Consider the following 23,642-nt stretch of genomic DNA (forward strand, 5'->3'; position numbering starts at 1 on the left):
CAGCAAATTTACAATGTTGTACAAGCTGTACACTGACTACTTTACATTGTATCAAAGTGTCATATCTTCAATTGTCCCATGAAAAGATATAACAAAATATTTTAAAAAATGTGAGGGGTGTTCTCACTTTTGTGAGATACTGTATATATAATGTTTATCTGGTTAAATTCAGTATAGTTCCTACAACAGTTTTCATTATAAAATATGTTCATCTACAACCCTTAATGTGTGTGTGTGTGTGTGTGTGTGTGTGTGTGTGTGTGTGTGTGTGTGTGTGTGGCACCAGAGGGAGTGTTCGCCCAGGGCACCAAAGGGGCTAGGACCATCTCTGCCCCCACAGATCGAACTACAGTCATGCTTCTGGTTTTCACTGTAACTCACTGCCACAAGGTGGAACCAAGTACCAACAAACTGTAAAGAAAAGAAAGACTCACCCCACTGGTGCAATGGCGAACTCTAGTGGAAATTACTTATTTGAGAAAACAATGATTAGAGCTGTTAGGCTTGATTTCATACAACACACTCAAACTGAGGCGATTGCACCACTTTGTGAATATTTTATTTGAATCATAATAAAAATGGGTATTTTTTTTTTACTCTAGTAGAGCTTCAGAGAATAAATGCCAAACACACTGAAGCTAAACATGTTGGACCAGAACCCTTTAACTGGGCTTTTTCACATATTTGACACCCATTTGTTTGTATCATAATGTAAAGTCACAACTGCAGTAGCTGGCAGCAGGGGCTTTACTCATTTTGGCAAATGAGATAAACAATAAAAATACTGTACAGGAAGGTGGAGTCTGAATCCACAAGTGTACAAAGCTGTATAAAAGATCAATTAAACTTTTATTTAACACATGTTATTATTAATATTATATTAATATCATTCTTAAACATCATCGTTACATTCGGCGCCAGTGAAATGTTGATGCCCCTGAAGGTGACATTTATCCACCGTGTTCATACAACCATTTCCTCCCCTAACCTAACATTCACACACACTTCAGTCGATGTATCAGGGCAAACTAGGGGTCATGCCCGAGGATGCTCTGACATGCAAAAGAAACCAGAGATCAAACCACAGACAAGTTCATTAGCAGGCGACCCGCTCTACCTCCTGAACCACGGCTAAATGCCGAGATTTCAAGATAGGTAAGAAGGTCGGGATATTTATATAAAACATACCTTTAAAATAAAGAATATGGAGGATGCTGTTTTGAAAATCTATATTTTTTTGATGGTGGGAAATTACAAATCAACATGAAATTAAAAATGATTAAGTCAAAAAACAGGAAAAATTTAAAAGGATATATACATTGCTTTTAATGATTATGCATGCATGAATTTTTAAGAACTGAAACTGTACATGTAAGAGTAACATGTGTGGTGAGGGAGGAGCAGCTAGCAGGCCCAGTGGGAGTGTAGCATGGAAGTCCAGTCAGGCAGGTAGGACACCGGGCTTTTATTTGGCATTAACAGTAAGAAGTCGATAGTGGAAAGTTCTCCACGGCTCTAGACAATCCGGCCATACATGTCCCGGGGTCAGGTAGATGTCTGCACCCGCCCGTTACAAGGTCTTTCTGATATCAGGTGAGAAGAGAGCAGCATGCTCTTCTGCACTGGCTGCAGACAGTCCAGTGTAAGGGTCTCCCCTGCTACCACAATAGTGTAAAGACACCCCCTAGCGGTGCAGTTCCATAATGACAGTTGTTACACAGTGCCAAAACTGTAATGTGGGTTTGTTTGTTTTTTAATATGAACAACTTAAATCTTTGGTTTTAAATTCCACTTTCTCATTTTTGAAAATGAAAAAGTAAAATAAGAAAAAGGAGGGAACAACAAAAAAAGTAGCATCTGTACACATAACTGCGATGCATTTTTTTGAACATTTGTGTGTTTCTTTTTCGTTTAGAGTTAACCTCATTTTACCTGAACTCCCTTTACATCGCATTGGTATCTTTGTATGTGACAGAGAGACATATTTCTGATAACAAATGTCATACTCATGCATGCTCATTAAAAAACAAAAAAAAAAGCTCAACAAAAACAGCACAGCAGTACGAGAAGACTGGAGAGACAGCTGTGATCTTATTAGTCCACCGGCTCAGGGAGGTCCTGGTAGCTGTGGACCTGTGGATCGTACTGACTAATCTCAAATTGTTCACGGTTGAGCTCAGCGTATTCTACCGAACCCTGCAGACACACAAGCAAAGACAATAAAGATTCTGATTATTAAATACACAACACAAAGCAGTATTTGATCGTGGCTGCAAATAAGATATGATACTTTCAAATCTGATTTTATGTTTTATGCTTATGTGGATTTTATGCATCATAACAGATACCAAAAGCAAAAACTGAAAATTGTCTACCAAATATTCTGACCTGAGCAAACCAAATCTGCTATCCAGAACACACAACAATGAGAAATTAGCCACTTTTAGACAGTGATGTCACATCCTCAGTTTATTCTTCAAATTCCCCAGTTTAACCGCCTTGAGCACCATTTAAGGACAAATAGCGCGGCCATCAGTGGTATGTTTAGAGCTCAGTGGGAGACAGTATGTTGGCTGAGATGGGATTGAAGGTAATTTGACTGGACCGCAGCGCCTGATCTGACTGCCTGATAGGGAAGGAAGCCCCGGCCCAAATGCTTTTGTTCTCGTCTGGAAACTTTGACAGCCGTTTCCCTCTCTCTGGATTATCGGCCTGCAGAGGGTCACCGAGAGCAGAAGGATACATTACATGAGTTACTATATAAAACTGTGGTGACTATTTTACCCACTGGCAGAAAAATACAAGTGTGCAATAAAATGAAGATAAACTTATACTGCTTCTCATCTTGTGTCACTTCCAGAAGAAGATAAAAGCATGAATCATTCATTAATGCATAAAAATATACAGCACCAGTACTAATCATCACTCCACAGGTGCTTATGCATGATTCAACTGACGAGCTGTACCCGCCATTATCATGAACTCATACACTCAGTGTGCAATACTGAGGCTTTTAACACTTGAATGTAACAAGTGAAGTGAATACATTCAATGCATTTATAACTCATAATACCTCATCAAATTTAGATGCAATCTTAAGAAGATTACGGATGCATTAATCCGTGTGTGATACTGAGGAAGTGAAGAGGTTAAAACTCCAGCAGCACTTTTATAGAAGTATTTAATTGTTTGACTGAAGTGCTTCAGGGCCGTCATAAAAATAGAAAAGAACAAGTCATATACGTCCTCTGCCATATCTAAGGATGGGCTGGGCATCTACAGCAGTCATGTGGCTTCAGGCCATGGAAAGGGGTCCAATAGAAAACCTGGGTGGCACCATTTTGTTCCGTAAATCGTTGAAGTGCAACTGAAGCGTGCTGTTGAAGTTTTGCACCACTTGAAGTTGATAGGTCTGCTTCCAAAGGCTCCCAAAGGCCACCCAGACTCAGTGGCAGATCCATGTATGACATAGCAAATCTATTTAAAATGATTTTGCCTCGTGATGATTCTGGTGAAGGCGACAAGCTAAAACACCTCAGCTCATACACATGACAAGTCTCCAGACTTCATCATCTCATCTGTGCACCTTGGAAGCAGGTGCCAGAAACTTCTATGTTTTTATATTCCTGAGCGTATAAAGTACAGTAAACACAATGGATGTTTCTGGAAATGACGTGATGTACAAGACTGAAGGAACTCCTGTTATCAAATTAAACATGGACTCTGCTTTTGAAAACACAAAAAAAAACACGAGATTACTGTTACATGTCTTGTATTTGTCTTGCTATGATAACTGGGACATGCTCCAGCCTATCACAACCTTGATAAGGATAAGAGGAAGAGAATCAATGGATGGGTGGATGTCATGTATTTGTATACTTAATATAAGGGCGTATAAACAGGTCACAGGCAGTAATAAAAAGTGAAACATGTGCTCTCTTGCCAACAATCCCACCAAAGACGTCTGAAGACGAGTGTGACTGTGCAGATAATTACTCACATAGTCGGGGGGATCAGCAGCACCTGCAGGAAATAGTATCAGTGGTTAAATGTGCATTGGTTGGGTGTGTACACTGCTCAGTCACTGGCTGACCTCAGCGTCATTCATTAGTCATTTGGCAGTTATGTTGACCTGGGTGACCTTGCTGACTCATTCGTTCTTCATCTGCAAAAGGCTTTGTTTAAGCCTATAAGTTCAGTCTCAGTCATCCAAATCGATATCTACCACATTCTCTCTTTTAAAGATTCTTCTCTCATCGTCTTTTATCAGTGCTGGACAGGAAACATTAGGACTCCGATGGACTTCTTGATAGAGACATGCAGCGTCTGGCTGCTGTTCTAATAACAGGAAGTCCCTGCCAGTAGTAACAGGATATGGTCATGGTTGTGTAGCTGGAAGGGGTAAGCTGTCTTTCTATGAGTAATGGAAGTTTTTAATCTTCAAATGATATTTGGTTAGATCTGAAGTGTCTCTGATAAAATCAGACTGCAGGTTTTAAAGCTGCATTATCTCATTATTTGTCACTCAGAAGCAGCACAACCAGATAATAAGCTTATATGATTAAACAATCAATAGGCTGATAACCAAAGCCTAATTATATAGACTCAGAACAACACTGGCTTTCATTGGGAGGTTTCCATACTACAGAGGACCAGAACTGCAGGTCTTTACAATACTGATATTTTTCGTTTTTAATTTGTATGTATGTTTAATGAATGTCTGGATTTATTTATCCCACAATTTCCACATATATTTATTCACATTTTTGTGTTTTTGTAACAATTTTTTGTATTTTCCCCAAATTTTGTGGAAAACCCTAACAACAAAAGCAAGCAGAACAAAGAAAGAGCAGACTGTCAACTGATATCGGCTGAAGAGTAAAATTATTGTTTGTGTCAGTAGAGTCTGAGAGCAACAATAAAACAGTGAACATATTATTCATAATACAGCACAGGCATAATTTAAATGTTTAAAATTTTTTGATGGCTCCATTTTTAAAAGGCAACTAAAATATTGTAAATATCTCAAATTAATTAACTCTTACATTAATTATTATTTACGGTGGATATTCTGGCATATCATTCTTTAGTATGTGCTTATTATTCTTTATGTACCTATTATTTATTTGATGTTGGCAGTTTTAGCCCTCCATATCACAAACTCTTAAGGAAGACATCAGACTGCTGAGCAGCACCATTGTGAAACTAACTTTCTGAATAGTTTCTCACAGATTAAGTTAAGCAGTGTGAGAGAGGTTCATCTGTGGATGGTGAGATGGTGAAAATAAAAAACAAATAAATTGCTGTTCAAATTTTAGCCTACTGCCTGATAACATTTAGAGAAAAACACATATTAGTGGGATAAAATGCCTTTTCATTTTATTAAGAATACATCGACTGTCTCACAGCAAGAGTCCTTTCTAACAAAAAACTGAAGTGACAAAAACTCATTTTCCATGACAGATGGTTCTGCTGTTTTTCATCTGAGAATGAACAAATCCATCAAATTTGAATAAACATCTACTTAATTATAAATAATTATAGGGGCAAATTAAACATAATTTTTTTTAATGAAATAGGTTTTTCCAGTTTTCCATATTCACTTTCAAAAGCAGCTTATCTGAGCTGGTTAGGAAACCAAAACAATGAGCTGAAAGATGCTAAAACAGTTTCAAAAGCTGAAGCAAATCGAAAAGTTTGGTAAAAAAATAAAAATAAATCCCTTTGTAGTTATATAAACAAATCTAAAGTTAAAATGTAAAATCATAATTACAAAAATAAATAACGAGAGCTGCTTCAAAGATCAAACTCACCATTTGGAGAGTTTTGGAGCTCACTGTAAACTGTGTCTGTGCCTTTTCTCAGTGGAACTGTTAAAGTCAAAAGAAACACATTAGTCTGCCTGAGCATCAAAAGACAAACTTTAGCAGATACTGTCTCTGTGATCTATAAATAGGCAGGTTATGTCACACTCCAACTGCCATCTCAGGTCCGATGGGACCTTGAGCACAAGACCACGAGGAAGAAGAAGAAGCAGAAATCACTCTGGCGTTTAGTTAAACCCTTCCTGTTTATAAGGTCTGCAATGATTGTGGAAATCCCAGCAGTTATCTCTGCATTTACAGCAACCTGGAGATGTATTAATTATGGGTAATTAGACCCCTCCTAGTACGCGTTGGTTGCTCTTATCAACTATAAAGGAAGTGCATAAAGCGGTGAAAATGACTTTTTTCAGGAGGTTTGGGGAAACTGCGAAGAAAGGAACAAGGACAGACCAACAAAAGGTTTAAAAAACATTTTGTGTAAAGCTGCATATTATTATATATTAAGCCATTTATTTATTATTTACTTATTTTCTCTATTTGTTATTGTATTTATTTCACCCCTCTTTTCCCTCTTCATTCACATCGCACACAATAGCTTCCTAATATTCCTGACGACCGGCCTTGTTTCTATAAGTATTGTATGCCTAAGTCTGTGTCCTAATGTGTCTTCTCGCACAGTTGTTTCATTTTTTAAAATAAATACTGGATTATTTCCCTTCTGTGTTCGTGCACTGCTGACCTCTGGCAGGATCTGTTGACCGGGCGTGCACCACCTCCGTGTACTCCACGTTAGGCTCGTTGGACACCTCGCTGATCTCATCATCGCTTTCTGCACCAATAAAAAAATCTTTAACACACTGAACTCATATGATTGTTGGGTTTTTCTCTGTATCTATGAAGCGCCTTGAGGCGACTTTTGTTGTGATTTGGTGCTATATAAATAAAATTGAATTGAATTGAATTGAATTGAACTATTTCACTTTCATCTTGCAATGCTATAGCTATGAAGCCAGGCTGGAAAAAAGCTGTGGTATAAATCTGGAGGATGGCTACACAATTCCAGCTACTCCCAACTACACCAGGAAAACCTACTTTGTAAGGCTTAAATTCCTTTGAGAGGTACATTTTTAGTAGAAGGATCATCTGACCACGTGACCTTCTTCTTCTTTTTTTTCTAGAATAAATTCTGCACTTTAGAGCAGGGGTCTCGAACTCCAGGCCTCGAGGGCCGGTGTCCTGTAGGGTTTACATGTGTCCTTGATCCAAAACAGCTGATTCAAATGGCTAAATTACCTCCTCAACATGTCTTGAAGTTCTCCAGAGGCCTGGTAATGAACTAATTATTTGATCCAGGTGTGTTGACCCAGGGCACGATCTAAAACCTGCAGGACAGGCCTGGAGTTCGAGACCCCTGCTTTGGAGAAACCATGCAAAGTATAATGGTGTGGGTTTAAATTTGGATTTTTATTTTTTTAATTCGTGTTATTGTTTCAGGCCTCATAGCTTCAGAAGAATGTGGGATGTCCACATAAAATGTTCAGGGCTGAAAAACAGATGTAAGCTCTGTTTAGAGCTGCAACCAAATCATTTTCACACCATGTGTCACAATCAGTATTTTTTATAAACTTCATAATGGACAGCTGTCATAAAGTGAGACAAAAAGGGTAAATCCAGGACAGCTCATTAAATTTGCTGAAGTTATTTTAAAAAAGAATAAGCTGTTTCTGAGGGGGTCAGGTGGGAACTTTCTCTCTAAATTTAACTCATTTTAAATGAAATCATGTCAGAGCATTAAACAGTGATGATGTTCGTATCTCATCTCACCTGTTTCAGGTTTCCGTTTACTCCACACGCTGACTTCAGCTCTGTCCACCTTCACTGTAAAGCAGACAGGCAGATTGATTGACTGCTTAATTGATTACAGGTTATTAGTCATCCGCCAAAATTAAAGTAACAAAAAATGTGCACCAGTAAGAATAAAAAAACATACCTTAATAGGTAACTAGTAGTAAACGCTTACATTACATAACCACAGGTGTGGTTCATTACTTTTTGATCTCCTTGTTGCTGTTGGGTGTGCGGCTGGTAGCCTCACACACAGAGTTACCAGCCTCCCCATCTAAGTCTTGTCAAGAATGAGAATAAATGCATTTCCCCAAATCTCCCTTCATGTTTTCACATGGTCAGAAGAGATAATGAGATCAACTTTTGGCGGCACACTCCCTCAGCTCGGCCCACCGGGGGAGATTGAAACCGTAACAAAAGCAGCAGATTTTAGATTCTCATCTGGAGCACACAGAAATCTTTTACTGCTTCGTAAACAATAGGTTGTTAATTCAGCAGCGGCTGAAAAGCAAAAACAACTTCCCAGTTGGTAAACCAAAGCTTGTGTGATTAATTTCCTCCACCTACTGCACTCATTCAAACTTGCCTGGGCTGAAACAAAATAAGCTCCAACCCTCCTCACCAACACTGGTTTTTATCAGCAACGATCCCCGTGAGCGTGCTCTGCTCCAACATAGGAAGTCTCTTGCAGACTCCATTGTTTCAGTTTTTCAAGGAAGTCTCTGTTGCACACATTCTTTCTCAGATATTAATGTTGATTTTTTTTTTTTGCCTTGGGTATAGGATAACCAAACACTATGCATGTATGATAATAATAAATATTATTCTTGGACATTTTTACACAAATGTATCCTCAGATGAGCAGGAAAAAAGAAGTATAACGAATAAAGGGCACCAACACACCTCTAAATTAAACCATTATATTTATTCTACAAGTCTCTCTTCCAGTCAGAAAAGGGATCAACCAAAAGTATATACACACGTTTCCTGTGAGTATAATAAAGCGTATTTACAAATCAGCCCGATTTTAAAAATGCATTTGAGACAAGTAGAGCAAAGTAGAGTTGTAGTCGTGCAACTGCAGACAGACACAGTGAGCAAAGAAACAAACAGCCAGACACGATAATGTTTGGTATAAATTCAGAGGCCATTTAGGTGGCAGGAGGAGGGGAGAGGGAGCAGTGAGTGTAGTTTTTTAGCCTCCTTTGTAGTGAGAAAATATCTGTCTATAATGTCCTAAAAAATTAGCATTATTAACAGGATTACTTTTGCTCATATTCATCCTGAAATGTCTTTCTGTGAACTTCCTTTTCCTTCAGAGTAAGTAAACATTGCATCAATGTCCCTCCGCCCACTGCTGGGGCATCTCTACACTGTGGCTGGGATACTGTAGCTGCTCCTGTTGCTGATGTCAGCAGGTACCGACGCCACGCTATGTCGCGTCCCATTGGTCACTCTCCCCTCCTTGCCATCAAAGAAAGACACTGCGTCTGGAAGAAGATGATAACGGGCGCGCTGAGCAGTTTGCAACAAGTGTGACAATCAGTGCCCTGCCATGTGACTTCACTATCACCCAGCATGCACCTAAGGCTGTTTACTTCCTGCAGCAAAATCCTACATTTCCTGCCTCTGCTTAGACACAAACATTTCCAACTAAAATACTAAAAACAGTGACAGCAAAGACAGACAACACACTCAAACATGTGAACATGAACAGAAGGGCAACACAGACTGTACCACAAACAAAAGGTAACCAGGTCTCCTTTGCAGGAGCCATGCATGCATAGTAGAACATGGATCATTGGGGGGTGTGGGTTACATGCTGCAGGCTACGATTGTGCAAGTGAGGGGAAGGATTATTGGATGGTAGCATAATGACTAATGAGGCCAGTTAGTGACACACAGGAGAAAAGTAAAACCAATCTACCTGTGGCTGCATTATAAACGTCTGTGTCGTGGGTTAGATTCACTGTTAAAGGGTCATCTGATTTAGGGCTCGAAGGCTTTCTGAGAAATGGTGAAAATAAAGTTAGCTCAGGCAGCAGTGAATTCAAAAAGAAATCAAACAAATTCCACTAATCACCATAGCAACATACATAAAAACAAAACTATAGAGGTGGTTCTGCATGTTGTGGTCATTTGTTCTCTAGCTTACAGCCTGCTTCTTGCCTGCACATGTTTTGTTTATAAAAATCAACCATGCCTGAATAAGCAGATTTAATAAGAGTAATTGAAAAAAATTGACTTTTTGGAAAACTGGCTAAAACAAAAACCCAAAACAAAGCGCAGGATATGTGCTGTGATTGTTTAAGCTCGTAGTTTCATTCATTTTCTACCAGGGTTTATAGTATTGGTGTTTTTTAATTAACAGTTAGTGTATTTGTGATTTCTTTTAAACATAGACCAGAATAATAAAGCATGTGCTGTATTAGATGTTTGTATGATGGCTTATTACAGCCGATGTAGGTAGGGTACTATTCAGAGATAAGGATATTCTTGGACATTAAAGGCGATCTATTACACTCTTCCTCATTATCCTCATCAATATCATTATTGATGTTCATGTGAAACATAGCCAGATTTTCAAATAGTAAGGTCAGTCTCTGTCCAGGTAATTTTCAGATTCAATGCTGTGGGTGTGAGCACAGAAGCCACACCCACCTGCTGTTTAAATCTTCTATTTTCGAGGAGCAGCCAATCAGAAGACGGTTGAATTTAAGAAGGAGGAGTTGAAGAAGCTTGCTTCAGACAAACAAAAGATCTCCTTTAAACTTTGTAACACATGATCTTTTTGTTATTTTAACCACACTAATATGCACAACAACCAGTATAGTTCTTTAGAGACACCAAACACTACTACAGGACCCGAGCCATGAGCGAATAAAACTAACATCTGCAATATCTGTGACATTCAGAGGAAGCAAGTATTCATGATAACTCACACCGACAGTTCAGCAGCTGCTTCTCTTCTATCTACAATAAGAGAGGACAAGTGAGGGGAGCAGAGGGAAAAAGGCGAAGGACGGTTGGTTGTCATACATAGACAACAGAGGCCTGAGTTGCTGGAGGATTGTAAGTCTCTCTACCTCTCTTAGATTTGATGTTCAGCATGCTCGCCACCAAGAGCAGAACTAACAGCAGCAGCAGCAGCAGACAGGCCACGACAATCAACCCTTTTTTCCACGGTGCCATGAATACTGTAGAGAGACACAGATGGGAGGTGAAGTCAGTAACACAAAAGAACATAAAAGGGAAAAAACAGCAGCTTATGAAGGAGAAGAAGGTGCTAAGATGGGGTTAAAGGTAGATGAATACAATGATCATTGTTTTTGTTTGTTTGTTTGTTTGTTTGGAAACCTTCCACGTTTAAACCGTTCCTCTTTCTAAGCATTACAGGAGATGGAAATGTGCGTTTGCAGGACAGTCAGTGTGTGCAGTCTGAAATATCCATCTGCAGATCTGGAGACATCTTTGTCAGCTTTTACTATCATCAAGTCAAAATTCAGAATACATGCCCCAAAATGTTTTTTATAATGTATTCAGTTACATTACTCAATGAGAGTAGCGTATTTTGAATACTTTGGATTACTTAATATATTATCAAGCTTTTTACATCTACATTAATGTACTATTGCTGTGTGATTTATTACTTTTACCAATACCAACTAGATCTTGAAATCTTAATATAGATGTGTAACAGTAGGTGGACATTAGGTAAGGCTGCACTTTTTGCAGCGATCCCGTGTAGAAAACTATTCCGCGCATATATAAATCAGGTCCGCGGCTCCGAACCACAGTAAAGGGACCTCTGGCTAATGCTTCATGTTCCATGTCGGGCTCGTAACCAAAAACTAGCTTTACTTTGTTGTCTGGGTCAACTTTGCTAGCGAGAGACAGAGAGAGGCGAAGAAAAGCTGCTCCAACAGAACTTATTGTTTCGGAGGAAAACACGAACACAGTGTACAGTTAAGTCTTGATAACTCACTTACAACTGGACTGCACTGCCCATGAGACTACATTCTTTAGGGCTATGCCTGTAACACTCTGCCTATTGCCTTCATATTAAATAATTGTTTGAGCAATAATTTAAGAAAATATTTCATTACATCATTATACGGGCCGCAAGTAGAGGTGACATGGGCCCCGAGATTGGACTCAGGCACTCTGTTATTGCGTGTTTTGTTTCCACCGGCGTGGAATTACCAAAAATAGAGAGGAGACAGCCTAACATATGAAACAGGAAAAGACCGCCGTGTAATCCCTTTATTTCAACAAAGTAACTGTATTCTGAATACCACCTTTTAAATGGTAAATAAAGTTACTCATATTTTGTATTTTAAATATGTAACGCCGGTACATGTATTCCGTTACTCCCCAACACTGTCTGGGACAGAACATGTGCTAAACTAACTGGCTAAAGTCATAGTGAATCCATCCACCTTAGCTGCCTTTCTGTCCTACTGGCTACTTGTGGTATTGCAATGCAAAATAAATTTCCTGCAGGACTGAAGACTTGGTTAGACTGAAGAAAAGGTCGTGGTTTGGGGCTGTTTCTGACATTGAAATAAAATACTGTACGACCAATAAGAGCAGGGTGATGCCTGCTGAGCTCAGTCTCACCTTGTACATTTACGTTCTCACTTCTGACCTTGTTGGCGCCGTTGGAAGCCTCACAGTAGTACTCGTCACTGTCATTTTTGGAGACTGGTTTTATCTCCAAGTTTGAGTAGGTCTCTGTGGTGGTGTTGGTTTGCAACGGTACTACACTGCCGGTTCGGTACCACTTAAAGGTGACTGGCCCTGTGCCATTAACACTACATATGAAATTGAGTTCTTTTCCCTCTGAGATTTTTAGTGAAGAAGGGATGACGGCCAGAGTCATTTGGCTCAAAGGCACTGGGAGAACAAAACATGGAAGCAAAGAGGTGAGATTAGGCAGCATTGTAAAGTTTTACTTTGGCTTTAAAACAAGAACTTAAGCTTACAGTGTTTACAGTGGTTTTTGTGCAGATTAAACAGGAAGGACACCGTTTCTTGTTGTAAATGTAACTAAAAGTTTGAACAGGATGCAAGTTCAAACTGTGTGTGTACTGATTTGAAGAGATACACACTATCTCTTCAAATACACACACAATAGAGTTAGGGTTGGGTGGTCCTTTCATGTTATACCGCTTAATGCCAAAATGTGTTGCAGTGAGTAAATGCGGGCTTCAATTAACCAGACAAATCATTAACAATAAGTTCTTATTTACAATGTCACCCCGAGCAAAGCTTCTCGAGAAAATAGAGGTGGAATTAACGATAAACGTTCAAAGTTAAAAATCGAATGAATCCAAAAACATCTTAATGTGCCCACTCTTAAAACACTGCCACCTGGTGGTCAAAGTGATATTTTACAGAGGACAAAATTCCCTTTAAAGACAGAGCCAGGCTAGCTCTTTCTGTTGGTTTCCACCCTTTATCCCAAATGTTCTACATATATTCTCATCTCTCATCTTTTATTTAAAAAAAATGTAAAGAAACGAACAAAAAAAATCAGTTAGGCTTAAATATTTACCGATGACATTCACGCTGAGGTGTTGACTGGAGCCAGTTTTGTTGGAATGGAGACTATTCTTCGCCTCACACCTGTACTGTCTTTCACCAGGCTCATTGATGACATCCATAAAGACAGCTTGTCGATTTTGCTCTCGGATGACTTTTGTGCCCACTTGGACGTTATCCTTAAACAGGGTGTAGTTTATCGGCAGGCTGCCATTCGACTGACACAAGATGGTGAAGCTCTTTTTCAGGATCACCTTGTCCTCAATTGAAATCTTTAGAGCAGAGACATGAACTACAGAGGAGAAACAGAGCACAGACTTTATGAACTGAAAAAGTAAAACAAAAGTTGCTGCTGAAGGCTTAAATAGTGGCTATTTGTGTCATAGTGTAGAAACATAAATTATTCACAATTTAATGAAAGTCTCCTTGCTGATTAAAAGGTGATTTTTAATTTTGTGAACCTGAATGGTTGTTTGTGTTTTTGTGTTAGCCCTTTGTTGGACTAGCAGCCTGTTTGATAACTGGGCCCAACTCCAGCTATCAAACTGGATACGACGATGTTGTAATAATACTAAGAAAGGAAGAATTTTTTTTATCAGCTTTTATTAAGAGCTATGACTGCAATAAAACAATATTTTTAAATGACTGTTTTCGGTTCATTTTCATGTCTCAGAATGGGTTTGCCGATTTACACACTGGTAGTTTTTATTGCTTAAAATCTAAATTGAATTTTAGTTACTGTCAGTGTGGTTAAATTTGTAAAAACAGCAAAATAAGGAGATTTTGATGCATCCGGTTATTCACAGTGAAATAAATACAAAATCGTGAGCCAGCCGCCTCCACTAACTGCCATGGTTAGCTGAAGACAAACAGCTGGATTACAATCAATCACAGTAAACTCTGATTCATTTTTGATTTTTTTTTTTTTTAAATGATACACAGCAAACGTTTCCTGACAATTTCTACATTTCAGATTTCTCAGATTTTTTTCCCCCTGAAGTATATTTTATATTTTATTTTCAAGTCAGGTTTCATAGCCAAGATTCTTGGTTCTAGTTTCCAGTGTTACCATTATTATTATTCCATTATTATCCTTTGGCATTATTGCCTTGATGGAGTAATGTGAAAACAGAGAAAACAGTTCTCCTGGGTGATGGTGGCGAGTCACAGGTTTGCCAGCTTGGAGAACGCAGCTCATGTCCTGTTCGGGAGTTTTATGTTGAGAACTTACTTAGGTTCAGGCATTAGGTTTAACAAAAGGCTTGGTTTAGTACCTCACACATTGAAAAACAAGGCTTTCTCTGTGCATTTAAATGGTCCTTAACATTGTCCTTAAGTGATGATTTAGGAGTAACTGATCTGTCTAAACTACGAGTGTCAGGCAGCGATTTGACAAAAGTATCTGATGCCATGGGAATAAGCGTAGTCTATTAAATTGGCGATGCACTTTATTATTTTTATTTGTTCATTTATTTAAGCAGCTAGTAGCTTTTGTTTTGTTTTTTTACTGAAATTTGATTTCTCTTAATTCAGGTGATAACTGATAACTGTAATACAAGAGCTGGGCCAGCACCAATGTAGAAGGAGTCCTATCATGACTTGTATGTAAAATGGACTTGACTGCACTGACATAACAATTTAGTCTGATGAACCATTAGACCACATTTACCAGGACTCACACATTGTCTCTGCACACATCACGCAAAGCTACTTGAAGACGAGGGACAACCTGCTATACTGCCTGTGCCACATGGACACATCAGTGCATTTAGAGATGAAGCTATTTATTGACACATTTATGCACTGAAGGACCAGAAGGGCATCAGTGTGCACTATACCCTGGACCCAAACAGAGATAAAGAAAACTCACCTTTAGGACGAATCATCAGGGTTTTGCTATCTTTCTTGATGCCTTTGGCTTCAGCTGAGCAGGTGTAGTTGAAATCATTCTGCAGGGCCTTCACATTAAATACTCCAGGTTTACCAGAGCTTGGTAAGTTTTTAGATGGATAAAGAGTGTACTCCAAATCCTCCCTGTTGATTCTTTGAGAGGCAAAACCATCACTGTTGCAGGTCAATGTCATAATTTGCCCTTGAAAGACTTCAGTGGGAGACATGGTGAGACTGGGCACTGAGAAGAGCTCTGTGGATAGGTTTACAAAACACACCAAGTCAGCGTCTAGATGGATACATTTTTGCAAACATTAATGCAGTAACACAAAAAATGCTTAAACTATTTTAAAAGACCATTAGTGTGCTAAAGTGCATATTATTATTACTGAAATAGCAAATGGCTACAAAGTTGCATTAATTGCACAGCCAAAGCACTAACATTAGGGCTTCATTAGGGGGTGGGGATAGCTCAGTAGGTAAGGTGGTGGCCCCATGATCGGATGGTGGGGGGTTTGAAACTCTACCCTGAGGTACCCCTGAGTAAGGTACTGCAGGGAGCAGTGTGTAGGGACGGTAATACAAGCACACTCAGTGAATGAATGAATTACTCATTCACTGAGTGAATGGGTTAAATGCAGATCAATAAAGTATACTTTATTATTCAAAATATTGAGTCCATGAACCAGTGGTCCTACAGCCATCCAAAAAATAAGCTTCAGATAACTGTTTACAGAGGTCATCTTTCCTGTGTCCACTTACCAACCACTGAAATCTTCTTCTCAGAGTATTTCTCCACATTTCTCACTACCACTCTGCAGTCAAATGTAAGCGCTTCAGAGGCCTTTGGTACTGCAACCATGTTGTGGTTTATTGTAGAGTTGCCAGTCCTGAGAAGCTTGGTGCCCTGGCTCAGGAATAGCTTGTAACCTTCAGAGCTGGAGTGAACATTTTTTGCACTACACGAGATGTTGAGGTGGTCTCCTTCATAGATTGTGGAGTCAGGGAAAATCTTCAGTTCTGGTGTAATAGAAAGCTCTGTGGAGACAAAATAAATGAAGCACTGAGGTGAGACCAGTGCTTTCAAAAAGCAGCACAGTTTCAAAATGCTACTGACCTTTGACTGAAACAGTGACGTTGTTGCTTTTTGTTGAAGGGAAGGTGTCCTCTGCTGTGCGGATCTTGTAGGAGCAGTGAATTTTGTGGATGTCAGCACCGCTTAACCTGAAAGTGGTCTTTGCTTGGTTGGAGAGTCCTTCCACCCTGCTTATCTGTTCATCATTATCGAAGAAGAAGAAGATGAAGGACCCTATTTCACCCGGAGCTATACAGGTGGCTTGTACCTCCTCCCCTTCATTAACAACGTTCGTATTAAGATGGAGAACTGGCTGCGAGAGTCCTGGAAACATAAACAGACAGATCTCCCACATGTACTTGGTATTGCATTCAAACACATCCACAGTGTCACACGAAGGTTAAAAAGATTTTTGATCATAATCTGATCTTGTTTTGTGCTTTTCTCTCTCTGCTCTCCTTTCTTCTCTTTTCCAGCCAATCGCAGCAGATGGCTGCCCGTCCCTGGCTGCGATTCTGCTGGAGATCTCTACCTGTTAAGAGAATTCTTCCACCTCAGTCTGGCCAATTTTGAGGATTTCTTCTCCAAGATTTTGGGTGCTTTCCCTTGGTGGGTGTACTGATTAGGTAACTTCTCCGGTGTCAAATTTGAGGTTAGTCTCTTTATGGAGATACTTTTGCTGTATTGTGACCAATAATATAACAGAGATGTCAGAACTGGACAGAATTACCCCAGCAGTGATGTCACTAACAATGTCATAACTTGTGCTTTTGGACTGTTCTGCACCTGACAATTATTGTAAGCTGTTGTGCAGGACTGCTGGTACGGTCCACCAGATGGAAAGGCACGAGTGGGTCAGTTTTTAAAGCTTTAAGTACCAGCATAAATGGACATCACATTTCTTGTAAACAATGACCAATAGGTCCCCAATAACTGCGGCTTCAGGCTTCTGCTCTCCACACTAAAAGCGCATATATATAATTTAAGATGATGTCAGGGCTGTTGGCGCATAGTTCTGAGCTTGATGTGAACTTCCCACAGCTGACCAGTGTGTAGGGAGAATATTGCAAGCATGTCAGTCATGTGTCATAAAACAGAAAGAAAATGCAAAATGTGTAAAAACTAATTTTTCTTTCATAAATTCATAAGTACATCCTCATGAATTCAAAAACTCTATCATAATCTGATAATACTGCAGCTTTGCATGAAAACAAACCCACCTTGTACGTTGAGTCTTTGCGCTTTGCTCAACTTGGTGTCGCCTTGGATGTCTAGCTTGCACTGATACAAGCCTGTGCTGAAGACTCTGGCATTGTGCAGCTGGTACACGAAGTCCTCAGAGGAGCCAATGGTCTTGGTGTACACTATCTTGTCATTCTTCAATATGGTGTACTCACGAATCAGCCCCTTGCCAGTACTCGTGCTCACTGTGGCATGGCATCTCAGAGTCACATTGGTCCCTGCAGTCACATCGTTCCTGGGCTCAATGATTAGCTCGACACTTTGAATTTTGAATTCTATGAAATGAGATTTAACAAAATCAGTTAGAACTCATTCATCCGACCATATATCCTCAGCCTTAAACTTTTAACCTCAAACCATTTTTATATTAATTTTACTCCTTTGAGAGTTCAGCCATGTTGAAGTGTACAGTGCAGTCCACTCTTCTTATTTTCTGTCACATATATATTGTGATGTAAGTTCATATTATACACCAGAGTTCCAGATAATGAGCTTAGAGTATGAGCCAAAACTCAGGCTTCAGACAGTTTGTTCTACTATAAATAACTCTGAATTGAATTGACTTTAATTGAATTTGAAAGTAAATTCTACATATTACTTTATGAAGAACCTTATGTTACAGTTCACTACTATTTAGTTTTACAATATTTATGTTTTTCCTCAATGTATCTATCCCGAGCATATCATAGTATAGATATGCTTGGTGGATTTCTTGCTTTGCGTTACACAGTTATATGCTGTTATGTTTGTTTTGACTCAGGAGTGAGAGATTGTTAGTGTTTAGAACTCCCCGTGAAAACAAAACGTTTGATTATGTATTTGTTTTTTAGAAAAGGAGCAATTTTTTCTAAAAGGAGCTGAAATTTACAGGAGCTGTTAAGGAGAAATATTAAGCTTTAACCAAAGATACTCAGCTTGCTTTGCCATTTTTGCAAAAATGAGAGAAGTACAGCTAATAAACAGCAATTATGATCATATAGAAGAAACAGTAAAAGGTCCAGAATTTATCGTTCTTTGAAAATATTTTGAAAATCCTGAATTAGCATTGATATGAACAATATCAACTCAGGATTCCTCCTTATATAACAGATAAATTAACATTGACTTTGGGGGAATAATGACAGGTCTGTGTTAGTAACATGTCACATTTTAATCACAACACAACTGACTAATGATGAAGAAAATGGTTGGCTGTCTCTTATGAGGAAAAACAATCCTCTCCCCAGGGCTTCTGTGCAGTAGGTGCTTGATTTCTCACAAATGGGTTCATATTAAACTGAAACAATTCAGGTGGAGGGTGAAGCTCCAGAAACATTTGTAGCACATGTATTTCAGCTAATGGCCTTCATCAGGGTTACGATTATACTTAGGTGTCCCTGAAGGCACCATGGCAACACTTGGCTGAGGTAGCCAGAACATTTAGTCCACTTGTTCCAGGGAAGAAAAAGGAAATGAGTCTATTTGTCTTCTTGGTTGATTTAATCTATCATGATTCACAAGTTCACCGTTCATCACTGCGTCCTTTACTTTCATGCCACAGCCTAAGAACCGAGCAGTGACAGGTTGGGGGCTCGTCCGGGATGAGCTGCAAAAAAATCAAACTCTGCTTCTGGTTTCATTTGCTTTAAATTTTACAAACAAGAATGACAAACCTTTAAGCCTCTTTGTCCAGCTTCTGAGTCACAGTTCAATCACTTCCTATTTAAAATGGCACTCCCTGGAGGTCATTTTGCTGATATATTTTCAACAACTACAACAAAAACATCTTTAACAGCTGTCACAGTATCGAGTTTCGTGCTCAGGAAGCTGATGTTTTTCTGTGGAATGCCATCATACTGGTAGCTATGTCCTGGCTGGATGTGAGACTCATACAAGAGACAATGCAAAATACAAACAATTCATATTGTATGAGTGTAAAATTCTTGGGTGAAAAAACAAAGGTAGGTGACTCCTCCTCCCCCATTTTTTACTCACAAAACTGATAAGAATCACTTTGTAAACACTACAGGATCATACGTGTGCATTTTTGTATTTGCTCCTTTATTTCTGTCCTTGTGAAACACTCATTTTCTTTGTTTTGTTTAGTTTTGTGTGTGTAATCAGTTTTCTTTTAGTGATGCTTTTTAATTCTCACCCCCTTTTTTCTGGTTTAATTACATCTGCCATCGTTTACACAGCAGCATGGGAAAGCTTTGATAATCACCGGAGTTAGTCCCAAAGCCATGACTCAGTTATGTTTCACAGGTAAAAACTAATGAGTCATTCTCAGGACACAGGTGTTCATGTTCGCAAATCTTTAGGGACAACACTTTGCATCCTAGTCTCATCTGCAACCAGAGAGGAAAAGACTTTTAAATTAACAACTGTGGTTTTTTTCTGCAGGTAATGAGAAACAAAAAGCATCTGCACAGGTATGTTGAAGTCTCCCCACTAGATCACCATATGGTCAAGTATTAGAGACAACAGGCTGCTGCTGTGACTCAGAGTGTGTTGTTTAGAGGAAGTAAACAAACCCTGAGAAGGCAGGAAAAGCACTTTGTTAGACAAACAGCTACTCGGGGGACCTTTCACCATTTCAGGGTGTGATGAATCTGGAGCATGCCCAGCATCATTCAACAGGACTGGCAGAGCTGGTGATGAGAAAAAAGCATGCATGCAGGGCAGAGATCTGCTGCTGGTGCTCCATACAGATAGTGAGTCACAATACTGACATGTTGAGTTGGATATAACATCCTGCAGTACTAATTTTTCTTATATTTTACTACATAGAAAATAAAGAAATACTGTATGTTTTAATCCACAAAATATCTAAAAATTTTAATTCAGTTTTATTTAAATAGTCTGGTTTAAAACAACAGTTTTCGCTTCTATGATGTCGTACCTGTTCAAACAGTGGGAAGGAAGAACCTAAAATGAAGATATAACACATTTTGGGGTCAGCTTCAAAGAAAGGCAGGTGGGAGATCTGAGATCAAATGTGACATAATTGGATCCAAACTATAATGTGATATTTAAAACACCGGTATCATTTCCTAAATGTTGCCAATGGAAACAAAGGCAACAACATTTTAAGCAAAGTTTTAAAGATAAAGGACTTTTAATGAAAGGTTATTTGACCTTAAAGAGGAGGAATCAGGTCCAGCTGAGGATAAGAGGCGATATTTAGAATATAAATATAATTTAAATATAATATTATATTTAGAATCCCCATATATCGTATATGTTGTCAATACAAATAATCTCTCTGTATAGCATTATTATCACTTTGACCTAAAGATCAGTCTATTGCCTTTAAAAGAGAGGTCAGAGGTCAAATGTGACATGATATTTTAAATCTGTATATGGTACTTTCTACATGTTGACAATACATACCACACTTTTAAGAATCACAGTTTCTAAGTTATATGGCTTTTGGGCGCAGGACAACATGAGTAAAAGGATAAAAGAATAATTGAGTAATCAAAGTATTTAAATATGAGTACTGAAAAATATTAGAAGAGGAGAGCAAAAAAAATGAACCCTTTAGCTGATTTATTTTGTATAAAACATAAAAACATAATGTGCCGTATGGCAAGCAGTACATTTGAAAATGGACTGAATGGCTTTGTGAATATTGAGGCGAAATTATCATTGCAGAAACAATAAAAGACATAAAATCCAAAATGATGTAAAAACAGTTTTTCTCCCTTTGTGTGTAGGAAAACAGATACACACAGCCAGAAGCTCCTAAATGAGCTTTTTTCACTGGAAAGTGCAAAATACTATGTACATGTAAATCTGGAGATGAAAAGACTGAGATGTATTTAAAAAAACTGCACATTATAAGATGTATTTATTATTGTGTTTATTGTGTATTATGTATTTATTAGTACTGTATGTATTTATTTCCTACAATGTGTCTCGCCTGTACACCCAGCTGTGTGTGAAATTTGCTAAAAATGTACTTTAAATAAAAAAAAAACCCTTTTATGTCTTTATCTATCTATTCATTTAAGAGTGTAGTGTGTCTTGGCTATTGTCTTGTTAAATTATTTACCTCTCCTGATCTTTAACCTCCTAGGACCTGGCGTCCACATATGTGGACATCACATTTTGGGTTCTCCAGACCAAATTACTAAATTTTGCTCTACGCGGGCCTGATATCCACTCACGAGGACATTATGCTGCCTCTGTTTCATCAAAATTTAAAACGAATATCCTCATACGTGACTCTCATTTTTCTTAGGAACAAAAATCGGGTAAAAAAAAAAAAAAAAAATCTGGTGATTCTTTGTTTTTACATTCATTGGGTCCCAATGTGACCAAATATCAAAGAGAAATTAAAAATGCATGTGGTGGAAGAGTTCGGGTCTTAGGAGGTTAAAACACTTTCATCAGACACAATCTGGAAAGAAGCGAATAAAACTGGTTATTTGTGTGTTTCTACTCGTACTGAGGACTTTAACACTATAAGACACTTGAATCTACACACTCTAGGTGGTTCTTATCGACCACACGAACACTCACATCAATGGATTCATCAGGCGCGATTTGAGGTTCAGCTTTTTTGCCCAGAACATTTCCACAAACACACCTAAGAAATGACCCAAAATGCCCAACAACTGCAAAAGCTACACCTGATTCAGAAAAATACATCAAACACATCCACAAAGCCACTTAAACCTGGGTTTTACTTCCAGTTTGGACCTGCTGATAACACACGCCTTGTGTCAGACGTGAATCTGCACAGCTGATCCAAAGTGACTCATGCCTTCCATCACAAACCAACTTCAGAGTACAGGGAGGTGTGTGACAACGCTCGCCAACATGTTCCCAACGCTTTGTGTCGCAACTTTTCCACCATGGCAGAGACCAGAAATCTCTGATAACAACTCAGACTGTTTCCACAGTCTTAGTGGAAGATAGGTGATTGACGCCAACCCAGTAAATGGAAAGTCAACAATAAGCTCAATGAAAACAGGTTCTTTCTAAGAGCCTGTTCAGCTCTTGTGTTTCCTGCAGATCAAGTCTAAGCATGGATTTAAATCTCTCATTTAGCTTAAATGGTACTCACCTTGCTGTGTGTTCACCACGGTTGCTGAGTATAGGTCTTGGAAGAAATAAAGAATTTAAACCACAAAGTTAGAGACAATCATCAACTGTATCCTCAAATAAAAAAGTTTCTAGATAAAATTAAAAGTGAGTATTCTCACAGATGGACAGGAGGGTGAGGATGAGCCGTTGTGGGAGGCCCATGCTGTCTTAGGAACGCTGCTGGCTGTCCTGGAGGTTAACAAGCTTGTGACAAAGCTGGCTGCTGGTGTGGTCGTGTGGCTAGTCAGGATCTGGGAGGCGGGAGCGGGACATTAACATGGTGCTTTAGCTCAGCCGCTCATTGGTAAGGCAGTGACGACGGTTATCACACCAAGCAGTCATCGGCTTGGCTTAATTTGACAGGAAGTGAGTGTTGTTTCCTCAGGATGTTCAAACCGCCCCGGCCTTTGCTGTTGTGGAATGTTCTCCTCTGGCCTCCTCTGTGTCTCTGTGTGTGAAATAGTAGCCACAATAATGCTGAATAGCATGGGGTGCAGAAGTGAGGCCTTTGACCTCTGACCTGGCCATGCAGGTAGGGAGAAGAAGACGAGTACAACATTCTTTGCATAGAGAAGCCGTTTCCTGATGGGAAGATGCTTGGCTCAGCTGCTGAAAACAGTTTTCCCTGACATAAATCTGAGCACAGCTCTTACAGGACACATGGAGATGGAAATATTCCCACTACTTTGTTTGGTCTGTGATGTGGTAAAATAATTCCAGAGCAAAATCAACCACAAAGTATTCAATTCTAAATGAACAGATTATAATTGAAGTAAAAGACCTAAAAATATACCTGTGTTTAATTTTAGTTTACTATTAGCTTATTTAAAATTACATAAAACTGTAAAGTGCTTTCCAAAGTTGGAAATCATATGGACAATTAGCTATAAAGGTGAATCAAGTTCTCAGGTAAATAAAACGCTATAAAAACAATAGTAAGGTCAAACTGAACCATGGGAGCGTTTAATATTTAGAGAAAAAAAAACTGGCAAATTAATATTGAAGAAATTATCCAAAATTAAAATACGTTTTCAAGAATTAAAAACTTCCGAAAAACATTGTTTCTTCTTCTGTTAAGGAACCACATCAGCCTCGTCCCTGGACAGACCCCACCCGTAAACAAAGACTAAATGATTCCAGAGGCATTC

The 23,642-nt window shown here is 38.9% G+C and overlaps 1 protein-coding gene across 7 annotated transcripts; it reads right to left on the reverse strand.

The window, feature by feature from the left end:
- Positions 1 to 1,214: 1,214 nt before the first annotated feature.
- Positions 1,215 to 22,923, reverse strand: pecam1b (platelet and endothelial cell adhesion molecule 1b). Of its 7 annotated transcripts, XM_026169793.1 has the most exons (16): positions 22,614 to 22,921; positions 22,475 to 22,510; positions 17,400 to 17,696; positions 16,222 to 16,503; positions 15,867 to 16,142; positions 15,085 to 15,357; positions 13,228 to 13,506; positions 12,291 to 12,566; positions 10,757 to 10,867; positions 10,613 to 10,643; positions 9,598 to 9,677; positions 7,650 to 7,703; positions 6,565 to 6,654; positions 5,814 to 5,870; positions 4,001 to 4,023; positions 1,215 to 2,196 (listed from the first exon to the last, which is right to left on the reverse strand). In XM_026169793.1, exons 1-16 carry the CDS (start codon positions 22,654 to 22,656, stop codon positions 2,095 to 2,097), a joined length of 2,310 nt encoding a protein of 769 aa, XP_026025578.1. In that variant the 5' UTR covers positions 22,657 to 22,921; the 3' UTR covers positions 1,215 to 2,094. The 7 variants fall into 7 exon arrangements, with proteins under 7 accessions (XP_026025578.1, XP_026025575.1, XP_026025576.1 ...); XM_026169790.1 differs by lacking the exon at positions 1,215 to 2,196 and having other exon boundaries at positions 2,203 to 4,023; positions 22,614 to 22,922; XM_026169791.1 differs by lacking the exons at positions 1,215 to 2,196; positions 9,598 to 9,677; positions 10,613 to 10,643 and having other exon boundaries at positions 2,203 to 4,023; positions 22,614 to 22,923.
- Positions 22,924 to 23,642: the final 719 nt, after the last annotated feature.

The sequence above is a fragment of the Astatotilapia calliptera genome, chromosome 6 (genome assembly GCF_900246225.1).
Source record: "Astatotilapia calliptera chromosome 6, fAstCal1.2, whole genome shotgun sequence".
NCBI classification, from domain to species: domain Eukaryota; kingdom Metazoa; phylum Chordata; class Actinopteri; order Cichliformes; family Cichlidae; genus Astatotilapia; species Astatotilapia calliptera.